General features: G+C 44.4%; 1 protein-coding gene across 1 annotated transcript in view; it reads left to right on the top strand.

Annotated features, from left to right (window-relative positions):
- Window positions 1-14,862, top strand: part of GTF2F2 (general transcription factor IIF subunit 2) — a 174,315-nt gene that overhangs the window by 80,021 nt on the left and 79,432 nt on the right. The window contains exon 6 of the mRNA XM_075850234.1: window positions 13,395-13,476. Coding sequence (XP_075706349.1) covers window positions 13,395-13,476 — 82 coding nt within the window. The remainder of the gene's footprint in view (window positions 1-13,394; window positions 13,477-14,862) is intronic.

Raw genomic sequence — 14,862 nt, 5'->3', positions numbered from 1 at the left:
CTGACATGAAATGTAGGAGAGACACTGCGCTGCGTTCTTTATACGCACAAATCAGACACGCTCGTCTGACTGCAGCCTAAAGTGCAGCGATACTGTAAATATATTTGTTGCGTTAGCATTATTCACATCTGAAAGGTGTCTCCTAGATTTCATTTTGAGGACCCCTGTAGTGCAGCCTACATAGTGTATGTGACAGATCTGGCACGGTATGAGATAAATTACGTTTCTAGTATAGCAGCTTATGTAGCATTTTAGAAGCGTCTCATAAGGTATTAAAAAATACAACGAAATGATGTAAGAGTTGTATATTTTGGCTGGAATTGCCGTGCGTTAGGGCTTGGCAGAAATGACAAGAGTATTTACATGGAAAGACGGATTAACCACTTCCAGCATAAGGGCAGTGAAGCTATGTTTAAAAAAAAATTTTTTTTATTTATTTTTAAATAAATATTTGGTGGACACCCCAAGAAGAACGGAAATAAGAGGGATGATGTCATTCGACACTGGAAGTTCAGTCAATTTTTATTACTGGATGAGTGTGTATTCAGACATTGAGGTGCGGTTTTACCACCAATTGATCTAGTTCTACAGCTCGCACTGGGGAATTTCATTAAATCTATAGAATTGCTGCAATTCGCAGTAAAACGGCTTTTTTCATCATTCGTACAGCAAAAACCGTACATCAACTGCATTGTTTTAATACACCATAACAATTCTTTTAATTATTCCTAACGCAAGGGTTGTAACTGTTTTCTGGCGCATAGTGCTGGATAAGTTACTACCATAGTTTTTACCTGGTTTCTGCGTTTCTTGCATAGACTCATAAGTGCCTTATTTTAGAGGTTTTTCTTTTCTCCTTTGATCTCTATATTCGAGTTTGGATATTGATCGCACCCGGAGTGCCCACTAATTATTTAGATAAAGTAGGAAGCCTGCAGAAAACTAGTTTATGACTGAGGAATTACCTGAAAATGTCTTAATTTGCTTTTAGGCCTCATGCACATGACTGTATGAAAAAATCTGTACCATATAGATGTGCAAACTGCTGTGTATGTTACCATATTTTTGACCTTGTGTTTCCATATAGTTTGTATAAGCATTCAATGTGGTGTCCTGTACAGGAATCTGCAACATGTGAATCCAACAATCTGAGGTAAATCTGTCAGAAAGATCATACGGCTCGCAGTTACAATCCTATTGAACTGTGTTTTACGCTAAAGCGCTGTGGCGTTTTAGAGAACACATACGTTTATTACACTGGCTTTGTGTATAGGGCAAGACTTGTTAATCATACTAAGCTTAGCGGGGGTAGCCCAGCTAAAGCTGGAGACACCCAGTGGACACTTCTCCCTGAGCCAGTGTTAAGAATGTTTTCTATAAAATACTCCGGTGATTTAGAGTAAAACCTTATTCAATAGGATTATGGCACCCAAAAAAACAGTCTGAACTCATTTAACCCGCAATTAGCCTTTTGGCTGTTATATAATGTGTGAATTTCACAATTAACAACCTCTAGGTGTTTCGTCTTTTATTTTTTTCCCCCTCCCCGCTTTTCATTCCAGGATTTAGGCTGAGATCATACACAACTACAGTAACACATATAGATTTGAACAGACTGGTAACACGTAGGAAGCTAAAAATAACTATCAACATAGTCTGCTTCAGCTCTGCCATACTAAGGAACAGTTGTCAGGAATGTATTGTTCATTTGAATCTACTGGTTGTTGGATAAAATAAAGTTTGACTAAATGTCTTACCATGTTTACAATGGCCGTCATTTTGAAAATGTAGGAAATGCATTGTATCCGTAAGTTCTAGGAGCAAAGCTCTGGTAAATTGGGTTGCAATAATGCCCGGAGACCATTCATCTATTTTTTTTTTTTTATTTCAAAATGTGCGTTTGCTAAAGCTATAGGGTTTTCTTCCTCTTTAGAAAAAAAACAAAACCTATTTCTATTTAACAATCCAAGAATAATGCTGAGCTGTTCTATCCAAAAAATGATGCTTAGAAACCTGATGAACCCATTAAGTCAATAGAATTCCACCAATATCCATTACAAACTGGATGATAACAAATCTCTCATAGCCATCATGGCTACTGTAAAAAAGGAAACCATGACACTTGTGTGAACGGAGCACAAATGACAGAGAATATGATCAATTTCTAATTAAATGAAAATGCAAACATATCCATTAAAGGGGTGTTCCAGGATTTGACATTATAACCTGTCCACAGAATAGTTAAGTGATCGCTGGGGGCCCAATGACCACTAGATTGGGGGTCTCGAGTGCCACAATTCCTCCTTACTGTACCCCCACAGTGAGGAGGAGTTTGAATGGAGCAGAGGACGAGCATGTGCCCTGCCACTGTAATGGCGGGGTAGGGAGACACAGGTGAGCCCTAATCTACCCGCCACTCAGTCCCTGCCTACTTGCAACGGCCCGTCCTAAGCGACGGCGTACAATTAGGCGACGGTCCCTATGCTCACTAAGTGCACGACAGACAAACGGACAGGGGTACACAGAAGCTAAGGGAAATGGGGCTGTTGCCCACGGCAACACCGTGAGCAACGAGAGTAGTGAACGAGCCGAGTCAAACCAGGAGTGGACGAGGTACCAAACGCAGAGCAGGAGAATAGTGAACGAGCCGAGTCAAACCAGGAGTGGACGAGGTACAAAACGCAGAGCAGGAGAATAGTCAGTCAAGCCAGGGTCAATATGAAGCAAAAGACAAGTAGTAAGCAGCAGCAGCAGAGCCAGGAAACAGACTGAAAGAATCACAGGCAAAGGAGGAGCAGGAAGTGAAGGTATAAATAGACAGAGGGCGGGAGCTAGCTCCGTCTGGCCAGGCTGTGATAGGCTCTCCCACTCCTCAGCCTCCCAGGCTGATTGGTAGAAGAAGGGGTCACTCGACCAGACTTAGGAGCAGGTGCAGAGTGACTAACCACGGGCATCGACACAGAAGCGGTGTCTGGCCGATCCTTTACAGCCACGCTGTTAAATGTCCATGGGACTGACTGAAACGGCCAAGTGACTTCATCGGTCCCATTTACTTTGAATGGAGCATCACCGAGCATGCTCGTCCACCGATCCATTCAGAGTTTTCCAGACAGGCAGTGAGGAGGAACAGGGGGCTCAGGACCTCCATCCTAGTGTTCTATGGTGGTCACAGCTGTGGGGCGATTAGAAACGTATAAACTTAAAAGGTGCATTCCAGAAAAGTGGATATTACTGTGAATAATTTTTTTCTCAATTTGTCCAAATGTTTAATTTTATCAAAACTATTCATCCGATTAAATTAAGAGGTTGTATTCCGGAGATGGAACACTTTTTAAAATAAAACGGACTTCTCTGGCCCCAATTTATGAGTTATTGTTGTCAGGGCAAGTTGCGTGTGGCTATTCATTTCCCCTGCTGCGGCCACTGCTGGGAAAATGGAGCATTACATTGCGGCTATTAAATGTAATGCATGATGGGTCAGGTCTGCTGGAGCGGGAGATGCTTATGCAGAGCATCTTTGTGCCCTTTCTCTGTGTCAAAGATGGGCCCCTTAGCGGAGGACCCCACTCTATGCTGTCCATATGCCCTTAATAGCTCATATGGCCAGGGGTATATTACAGAATTGGTAATTAAAGGGGTTGTCCAATTTCTGAAAACTGATGACCTATCCACCGTATAGGTCATCGGTATATGATCGGTGCTTGTCCGACATCCGGACCCCGCACCGATCTGCCACTCCGGCTGCCTCTGTGCACCGGATGTTTGGAACGGTATGCAGTAGTTCGGGCCAGAAGCAGATGGCTCCGAGCACTGCATAGCGGCCATTCAGCGGAACTGCAGCTCTGCTCCTATTCACTTGAATAAGAGCAGAGCTGCAATACTGCAGCTCGGCCGCTATTGTTTGACCGGAGCCATCTGCTTCCGGCAACATCGTGCTGGATCGGTTCCCGGTGTCTGATAAGTACCGATCATATACCGATGACCTTGATATCATTTTGTTTATTAATAATCTGTTAGGGGTTATAATATTACACATTTAGATCTGGAGCTCCCTTTTCCACAATCCGATTCTAAGGCCTTATTTACATGAGTGTGTTCGATTTGTGTCTGATGCAACAAGGACAGTCATATACATGAAAAAATGCCCAGTTTTTTGCAGTGTGGTTATCGTGTGCCATCCATTTTTTTTTCTTGTCCGTATTTCTCCTCTGCAAGAACTTCCTGGTTTTACTTTTTTTTTTTTTTTCTCTCTGCATTTCTTCGGCAACTGATGCGTGAAAAATGAACAACACATGGATGTATTCTGTGTACTGTCCGTTCTCTTTCTTACGCACCCATAGAGTTCAATGGGCGAGTCTGATCCACAAAGAATGCGGTTAGTTTCACGCAAAACATACACGCTCTGTGAAAAAAAAAAAACCAGATGTGTGAATAGCCCCATTGAATTGCACTGATCAGTGTTAACGCAATCATGGGCCAAAATATATTCGACTGAAATTTGTAATGGCTATGTCAACCGAAACAGACTGCACACGGGTATGAAATAGGCTTTATTCACGCAAAACATAAGGCCCCATGCGCACACACGTGCTTTTGCGGCCGCAATTCCCCCGAATATCCGCGGGAGAATTGCGGCCCCATTCATTTCAATGGGCACATGCACACGACCGTGGTTTCCACGGTCCGTGCATGACCCAGGAGCCTGGACCGCAAAAAGGATGGACATGTCTTATTAGCTACCCTGGGGGATTCACTTGTTGAGAAGGATCTGGGTGTACTTGTAAATCATAAACTAAATAATAGCATGCAATGTCAATCAGCTGCTTCAAAGGCCAGCAAGATACTGTCATGTATTAACAGAGGCATAGACTCGCGGGACAGGGCTGTAAGATTACCACTTTATAAAGCATTAGTAAGGCCTCATCTAGAATATGCAGTTCAGTTCTGGGCTCCCGTTCATAGAAAGGATGCCTGGAGTTAGAAAAAATACAAAGAAGAGCAACGAAGCTAATAAGGGGCATGGAGAATCTAAGTTATGAGGACAGATTAAAAGAATTAAACCCATTGATCCTTTAAAAAAGATGACTAAGGGCGACATGATTAACTGATCTAAATATATTAATGGCACATACAAAAAATATGGTGAAATCCTGTTCATTGTAAAACCCCCTCAAAAAACAAGGAAGCACTCCCTCCGTCTGGAGAAAAAAAGGTTCAAGCTGCAGAGGCGACAAGCCTTCTTTAGGGCTTATTCAGACGAACGTTTAATACGTCCGTGCAATGCGCATGATTTTCACGGACCTATGTTAGTCAATGGGACGGTTCAGACAGTCCGTGATTTTCACGCAGCGGGTGTCCGCTGGGTAAAACTCACGACATGTCCTATATTTGTGCGTTTTTCGCGCATCACGCACCCATTGAAGTTATGGTCCTTTTGCATACGCAAAACGCACATGCTCGTGTGAATCCGGCCTTACTGTGAGAACTGTGAATCTATGGAATAGTCTACCGCAGGAGCTGGTCACAGCAGGGACAGATAATTTCCTAGAACAAAAAAATATTAGCTCCTATGTGTAGAAGTTTTTACCTTCTCTTTCCCATCCCTTGGTTGAACTTGATGGACATGTCTTTTTTTCAGCCCTACTATGTAACTATGTATTATTACGCCCATGTTTTGCGGTCCAGGCTCATAGAAAATAATGCACGCGGCCATGTGCACGGCCCGTGATTTGCGGGTGACACTGCAGCCGGCCGACCCGAAAATCACGGCTGTTCACATGGCTACGGTCGTGTGCATGAGGCCTAACTCTTATCACTTTGTAAATACTGACGTTTGATTCCGATTCCTATTGGAGATAAAATGTTCTCCTACACATAGGGCTTGTATTAGTGTTATGCCCCAGTTGCAGGAATTTTCATATGGTGAACCAGGTGTGTTCCTAGGGTCTTAAAAGATCAGGGGCACAAGCCCCAAGACTAGAGATGAGCGAACCGGGGCAACCGAACCCGGTTTCGGTCCGAACATCGTGAAAAGTTCGGTTCGCAGCGAATCCGAACTTCACCGGGTTCGGCCGAACACGTTTTGACCGAACCCGGCTTATGAGTCACTGATTCTCCAGTACGCGACGTCCGGAGATAGTCACTGTCCAGGGTGCTGAAAGAGTTAAGCGATCGGCAGTAACTGTTTCAGCTCCCTGGACAGTGACTTCCGATCACAATATACATTAACGTGTAAAAAAAATAGAAGTTCCTACTTACCGATAACTCCCTGCTTCTTCCTCCAGTCTGACCTCCCGGGATGACGATTCAGTCCAAGTGACCGCTGCAGCGGTCACATTGACTGCCGCGTCATCCAGGGAGGTCGGGCTGGATGCCGAAAGAGGGACTCGTCACCAAGGCAACGGTGACGCGTCCCTCTCGACATCCAGCCCGACCTCCCTGGATGACGCGGCAGTCCATGTGACCGCTGCAGCATGTGATTGGCCTGTGATTGGCTGCAGCGGTCACATTGGCTGAAACGTCATCCAGGGAGGACGGGCTGGATGCCGAAAGAGGGACGCGTCATCAAGGCAACGGTGACGCGTCCCTCTCGACATCCAGCCCGACCTCCCTGGATGACGCGGCAGTCCATGTGACCGCTGCAGCATGTGATTGGCCTGTGATTGGCTGCAGCGGTTACATTGGCTGAAACGTCATCCAGGGAGGTCGGGCTGGATGCCGAAAGAGGGACGCGTCACCAAGGCAACGGTGACGCGTCCCTCTCTTGACATCCAGCCCGACCTCCCTGGATGACGCAGCGGTCACATTGGCTGAAACGTCATCCAGGGATGTCGGGCCGGATGTCGAGAGGGACGCGTCACCAAGGCAACGGCCGGGAGGCCGGACTGGATGAAGAAGCAGGAAGTTATCGGTAAGTACGAACGTCTTTTTTTTTTTTTTTTTTACAGGTTGCTCTATATTGTGATCGGAATTCACTGTCCAGGGTGCTGAAAGAGTTACTGCTGATCAGTTAACTCTTTCAGCACCCTGGACAGTGACTATTTACTGACGTCGCATAGCAACGCTGCCGTAATGCCAGGTGCACACATGTAGCCACCCGTCATTACGGGAGCTCCATACACGATTTTTATGGGCTTTCTTGAATTACAGGTTCGGTCCGAATCGAACTTTTTCAAGAAATTCGGCGAACCAGCCGAACCGAACTTTTCATAAGTTCGTCCATCTCTACCCAAGACACTTATGTTTACCCCCTGAAAAAAAAAAAAATCTCAGACAGCATATCTAGAAGGCTGAGTTCACACGGGGCGGTGACGCTGTGTAAAGTTAGACAGCGTATCTTTCCCCCGGGTGGCCGCAGGGAATTCCGGGTCGACAAAATTACACCAAACTGGTGTTGCAGTTTTTTGCCCGGAATGTCTGCTGCGGATAACTGCAGCATTTAGCCGGCATGCTAGCAGGCCAGCCTCCTGAGATTACGTTTTATTCCAGGAGACCGCTGCAGCGGCGGTCACATAGGATGAAACATCATCCCAGGAGGTCGGCTCTCTGACGTCATCCAGGCCAGCCTCCGGTTTTTAGGCTCAGTATTCACGCAGTGTGTCAATGAGAGTTGTTCTATCTCATCCACTTTGCTTCTAATGTTTTATGCTGCGGATTTTCCACAACAAATTCTGTTGTGGAAAATCTGCAGTATTTACGCAACATGTGAATTGACCCTAAGACTATGGCCCCTATAGCTACCCGCTGTAGATAGTGCTACACACGCCTATCCCCTGTAGATAGTGCTACACGCGCCCATCCCCTGTAGATGGTGCTACACACGCCCATCCCCTGTAGATGGTGCTACACGCGCCCATCCCCTGTAGATGGTGCTGCACACGCGCGCCCATCCCCTGTAGATGGTGCTGCACACGCGCGCCCATCCCCTGTAGATGGTGCTGCACACGCGCGCCCATCCCCTGTAGATGGTGCTGCACACGCGCGCCCATCCCCTGTAGATGGTGCTGCACACGCGCGCCCATCCCCTGTAGATGGTGCTGCACACGCGCGCCCATCCTCTGTAGATGGTGCTGCACACGCGCGCCCATCCCCTGTAGATGGTGCTGCACACGCGCGCCCATCCCCTGTAGATGGTGCTGCACACGCGCGCCCATCCCCTGTAGATGGTGCTGCACACGCGCGCCCAGCCCCTGTAGATGGTGCTGCACACGCGCGCCCAGCCCCTGTAGATGGTGCTGCACACGCGCGCCCAGCCCCTGTAGATGGTGCTGCACACGCGCGCCCAGCCCCTGTAGATGGTGCTGCACACGCGCGCCCAGCCCCTGTAGATGGTGCTGCACACGCGCGCCCAGCCCCTGTAGATGGTGCTGCACACGCGCGCCCAGCCCCTGTAGATGGTGCTGCACACGCGCGCCCAGCCCCTGTAGATGGTGCTGCACACGCAGCCCCACACGCAGCCCCACACGCAGCCCCACACGCAGCCCCACACGCAGCCCCACACGCAGCCCCACACACAGCCCCACACACAGCCCCACACACAGCCCCACACACAGCCCCACACACAGCCCCACACACAGCCCCACACACAGCCCCACACACAGCCCCACACACAGCCCCACACACACAGCCCCACACACACAGCCCCACACACACAGCCCCACACACACAGCCCCACACACACAGCCCCACACACACAGCCCCACACACACAGCCCCACACACACAGCCCCACACACACAGCCCCACACACACAGCCCCACACACACAGCCCCACACACACAGCCCCACACACACAGCCCCACACACACAGCCCCACACACACACACACACACACACACACACACACACACACACACACACACACAGACACAGACACACACACAGACACACACACAGACACACACACACACACACACAGACACACAGACACACACACAGACACACACACAGACACACACACACACAGACACACACACACACAGACACACAGACACACACACACAGACACACACACACAGACACACACAGACACCGACACACACACAGACACACACACACACAGACACACACACACACAGACACACACACAGACACACACACAGACACACACACAGACACACACAGACACACACACTCACAGCCACACACAGACACAGACCCACACTCACAGCCACACACCTACACACTCACAGCCACACACCTACACACACACAGCCACACACCTACACACACACAGCCACACACCTACACACACACAGCCACACACTCCCTGTAACTAGTGCCCCCAGTATACAAATAAAAACAATTTATACTCCCCTAGTCCTGTACTCACTACGAACTAAGCTGCAGCGTCTGTTTTCTCAGTCCTGCAGCCCGTGAGACACCACCCTTGCGTAGGCCGGCTTGATTCAGTGATGTAAAGCCGCCGGCCTGCACAGGGTTCCTGTCCCAGTGTCTTATAGGCTGCAGGCCTTAAGTGGCCTGTAGCTTAGTGAATCGCGGAGCAGGGAGCTCAGCTGATAGCCCCCTGCTCCACCACAGAATTCAATTGCGTCTGCGTCCTGAGGATGCAGATACAATTGAATGTGGCAGACGCCCAGAGATCCGGGGCTTGGGCCCCATATGCCCGGTGCTAGCGAAGCCACTGCGATGGAGAAGTGGCCCCCACAGTACCCGGTAGCCTGTGCCATGTGCAGTATTTCCTAACACCTCCTTCAATCTCACTTTCTGAAGCATTCTAGTTTCTTTTGTGCGCCCACTCTCCTAAGTTCTACTTGATTTTATTTAAAAGTTATGAGAAGGATTTAAGATGGACCTGGCCAACATTGGCTTAGTATTTGTGTAGTAATTTCAGTGACTTTTCTGTAGAATTTAGTGAAGTGCCATACTATTTCATATAAAATACATGACATATCGAAGAGAAGTTTAGTGTGAGATTTGTGAAGCATGATATTTAAACACAGTCTTCCCTCTGTTGTGCGCACATAATACCACACCATTGTGTTTGTGCCGTAAACAAGAGACTAGTCCTTTGCTAAGTCATCTTGTCATTCTGCAGAGTGTAGCACAATACGATTTTGTGTCTCTCTTCGTAAAATGTTAATGGGATTCTCTAATGCTACTTTTTAGAGAACTGATCTGCAGTTAGATGGCAATGTTTTTTATTTTAAAAAACGATCATTTTTGACCAAGTTATAAAAATTTTAGATTTATGCTAATTAGTTTCTTAATAGACAACTGGGCGTGTTTTTACTTTTTGCCAACTGGGCGTTGTACAGAGGAGTGTATGACACTGACCAATCAGTGACTAATCAGTGTCCTACACTTCTCATTTGTTCCAGCCCATTGTTACAGTGTGATTGTGCAGCGAAAGAAGCTGGGCTGAACAATGAGAAGTGTATGGCGCTGATTGGTCAGCGTCATACACTTCTCTTTACAACGCCCAGTTGGTAAAAAGAGACAACTGGGCGTGTTTTCAATTAAGAAACTATTTAGCATAAATTTATTATAACTTGGTCAAAAATGATTGTTTTTCAAAATAAAAACCACTGTTCTCTACATTACAGCACCGATCAGATTATATGACCAAAAAGCACAGCATGGATCTAGAGTGGTTCAAAATAAAGTGAAGATGCGGCTGTCAGCAAGCATGTTAAATATGAACCAGATCCAGGGGTGTATACCCATGGGGCATCCAAAGCATGATATATGACCGAAAAGAGAACAGATGCCAATGCACAAGAACATTTAGAAAGATGAGCAAAATATTTTATTCAAAATGACATATACATACAAAATGATAAAAAGAATCCATAAACCAACAGGTTAAAAAGACCAAACCGCCATACAATATATAAGGAAGGTAACGTCTGAAGTTGACGTACAATAATGACACATCGCCGTGCTTCCATCTGGTTGATCAATGGGTATGTGCTTGATGTTCACACATTTTCTTGCATTTATTCACTAATGTATTATTCATACTTATGCATTTATGTACCCTGATTATTAGATCATACCTTTTGGTTGTCATTATTGTACGTCAACTTCAGACGTTACCTTCCTTATATATTGTATGGCGGTTTGGTCTTTTTAACCTGTTGGTTTATGGATTCTTTTTATCATTTTGTATGTATATGTCATTTTGAATAAAATATTTTGCTCATTTTTCTAAATGTTCTTGTGCATTGGCATCTGTTCTCTTTTCGGTCACCGATCAGATTATGTAGGAGATAGGACACTTATACTCTGGTGACAGAGCCTCTTAATAAGTACTTATATAATAATTTTTTATTTCTTTAAACAGACTACAGTTTAACCAGTTACAATACATGACAAGATGATGCAGATTAACGGCAATATGGCATTTTTCTCTACGCTATGAATCTGTAGCACCAGTATCTAGTTACTGATGTGTTATGACAATTCTGTATTATCATGTAGTTTGCATGTTATCTTTGATGTCATTTTACCTCCCAGATATCACTTCTGATACTGTGCTTCGAGCTGGAATATTGCTTGAGTCTCTCTCATTCTTATCATGCAGTTATAACTGTAGGCATTGTACATCGAAATATACAACTTTTGGTGACCAGTTAGTGAAATAAAGGTGGTTCTATTTTTCTAAAAAACAAGACTGCTGTTTTCATTAATTGGGAATTTTGTGTGTGTATATGTATGTGTGTGTGTATGTATGTGTATATATATGTGTGTATATATATATATTCTGCCCTCGGGAGAGTCGGGACACCGCCAAACACATTAGATGGTCGGACGAAATAGTCAGGTTCTGCGAACATACATCGAATGTGTATGGCCAGCATAACAAGTAGGGATTGTCCAAAGCAGACAACCCCTTTAACTAATTCGCTAAAGCCAATAGCACAGTACTATGGCTGTAAGATGCCCTTTAAATCCTGCCAGGACTGATAGGGAAAGCATAGGAAACCTGACAGATCCACTTTAATTATTTATTGCTTCCTATTGGCTATACATAAAAGAGTCACCAAAATTGTATGAACCGGACACTCCTTGTTTATCATATGATACTTCTTTTTTCATTACCATTTATTTGTGGTTTTTAAAATGAACACATAAAAAATATATTTATATAGGTCTGTTTAGTGCCGCCAGAGTACATATGACAGCCCGAACATTCGTTATCCCCTTTGCTTGACTTATGAGTATATAAGGACAGGTGAGGTATTGATCAACTGTTGGACTGTACAGTAGTTGTCCATACAATGATCTGGTCCTTGATTCTATAGAAGAAGAAAGTCCTCCCCAGCATGGAGCGATGATTTCCTGCTCGGGTCCAACTCTCATAACGGTCACAAGCCAAGATAATTGATGCTTCTTAATTTTAAAATGTGATATTCTTAGTTGTGTCCTAAAACTGTCCAATTTTTTTATTTATTGCTTTAACTTGAGGGGATTTTTTAATCTATGTTCTGATTTGTCGCATATAATTTGGTTTTGTGATCTGCTTTCTATGACCGTTATTTCCAATCTTTTTCCTTTGACCGTTATTACAACATAGTTTGCGCTGCAGCAGTTCCCCCGTTGAGCGGATTATCCAGAGTAGAGAAATCTGCAATTGAGATTTGTAATAAAATGAATGGTAGAAGTTTGTGCAATCCCATTTTTAGGCTGTTCAGGAATAATACTTGATTTATGAATCATTATCTCACCTATAAGTACAGGTTTCTCTAACCCATCTAATGTTATTGAATTGGTATTAGAAATAAGTATGGCTATCTGATGTTATAGTTGATTTTGTGTTATTGCTCTCCTGACCAATTCTCGTGAGGTTGGAAGTGTAGATGTTAAAGGAACAATAAACCTATACTTGCCCACGCTATCAGTATACTGAAATCTGGCAGTGAACATGGCTGAAGGAATGGGTCTTCTCAGTTGGGTGTTCTTTTATGTTCATCTTCTATTGCACACAGCAGTGAGTGGAGGTCCTGCTGCAGCCAGTTGTATCAGGGGATGGGGGTGGGGGAGAGTAAATTTCTTTATAAGTTTTTCAGTTGAGTACAATACTAGACCAAATCTTATCTTATCTTAGAAGAGAAAGATATTAAGGGAGTAATTGCTGGAATTTGTTTGTGTATTTACTTTAATTGTTTATTCAACTAGACAAATCCATGTATTTTTTTCAGAATTCCTGGTAAATTATGCTTTGGTCAATGTAAAACAGTCCTAAAAGTAAAATTGCACCCATGAACATCAATACATATTGTATATTGTATGCCAGTCCCTTAAATTCACACAGGATATGTTGCTATCTCTGGTGGACAGTTTAGTGTGTGGAGTTTTTTCTTAGTAAATGCCTTTGAGTTCATTTGTATTGTAGTCCAGATTTGATTCTGACCTTTTTTTTATCTTTCACAGAAAAGCTGGCCATTGAGGGTATAGTTGTGCAGCGTGCTGAATGCCGACCCGCAGCCAGTGAGCACTACATGCAGATGAAGAGGTAAGCCATATGAGCGTGTTGGTGTGTGTGCTGAAATGGAGTCTAATGGATGTTGCTAGCTGAATTCAGGGTATTTTGAGCTAGGCAGGGGTAAATTTTACCCAATGCATTACTTTATGGTGCTACGTGAACATACGGAATCTTTTTAAGGATACATCAAAGACCAAACCAAAACATATTCCACAATGACTCTTCATTGATTCTTTCTGTCCCATGTCACAATTGAAAGTGTAAAAAGAAAAAAAATTATATATGTCCTAGCAGACATTTATGTTGTTGCCTTCAGTGCTACAGCATGCCGATAGACGCAGGTTGAAGACTGCTTTGTCTGAGGCTAGACAATGAAAGTCAATGTAGTTGCTTTGCGATGCACAAGTTACTGTGACTCCACAGTTGTAAGGATTGCAAACCCGCTGGACGACTATGTGTCGGCCAAAGTTGCAATGTAGCCCTAGCCTAAATCTCAATCAAAATTTGAAGGGATCATCATGTTTGTTTTGCTGGAGATTTTACCTAGTGCTATATAATGGGTTGTAAAGCTAGAAGAATTTCATGGGAGAATAAAGCATGTTGCAGATTACTAAATCTGCAGCACGCTCTAAAATCTGCGCTCTCCAATCTTTTTCCTGCTAAATGTGAATGATGTTTGCTAAACCCCATTGCCATGTTTTTCTCTGCACGTCATCCTCACTATTGATGGAGGATGATTGCGGATTTTCTTTATTGATTTTTGTGTGATGGCTATCTAGAGCGATGGGGGGGTATGTTAGTAGTCTGATGGGTATGATTTTTTTCTTACAGCTTTGTGTCTAAAGATTTAATACCTTAATACATAAACGTATTCTACTTTAAAAATGGATTGAACTGTAGAGTACATGACTTGTGCAAAGATACGTGAAATAGAAATCTTTACATGCTTTTCCCAAAACCAAAATTCTGTTCATAAATTAGTTTCATGCTCCGAGTCCTTAAATTAACCCTTTCATGACCATTGATTTCCTTGTGTCCAGGTAAAATTTTCCACTTCTGATATGCACTTCTTTAAGCAATATATTTTCAACCGCTTTGAATATCACAACTATTTTTACTTTGTTTTTTACAAGACTTATGAGGCTTTAATTTTCTAGATTAGTTTAAAGGGGTTTTCCCATTTATGACCTATCCACAGGATATGTCATAAATGTCCGATAGATGCGGGTCCCACCTCTAAGACCTGCGCCTATCTCAGAAACAAGGCCCCCTAAATCCGGTTCTACATTTTTCTGCTCCCGCTGCCTCCCGGCCACTTCCTGACTATATTGTCGGGAGTTACGAAAAACAGCGTAGCTCGTTTCCGTGACTGCCATAGTAGTCAATGGCAGTTATGGAATCAGCGTAGCATGCGAG

Source organism: Rhinoderma darwinii, chromosome 2 (assembly GCF_050947455.1).
Source record: "Rhinoderma darwinii isolate aRhiDar2 chromosome 2, aRhiDar2.hap1, whole genome shotgun sequence".
Classification (NCBI taxonomy): Eukaryota; Metazoa; Chordata; class Amphibia; order Anura; family Rhinodermatidae; genus Rhinoderma; species Rhinoderma darwinii.
This window is presented reverse-complemented; position numbering and strand designations above follow the sequence as displayed.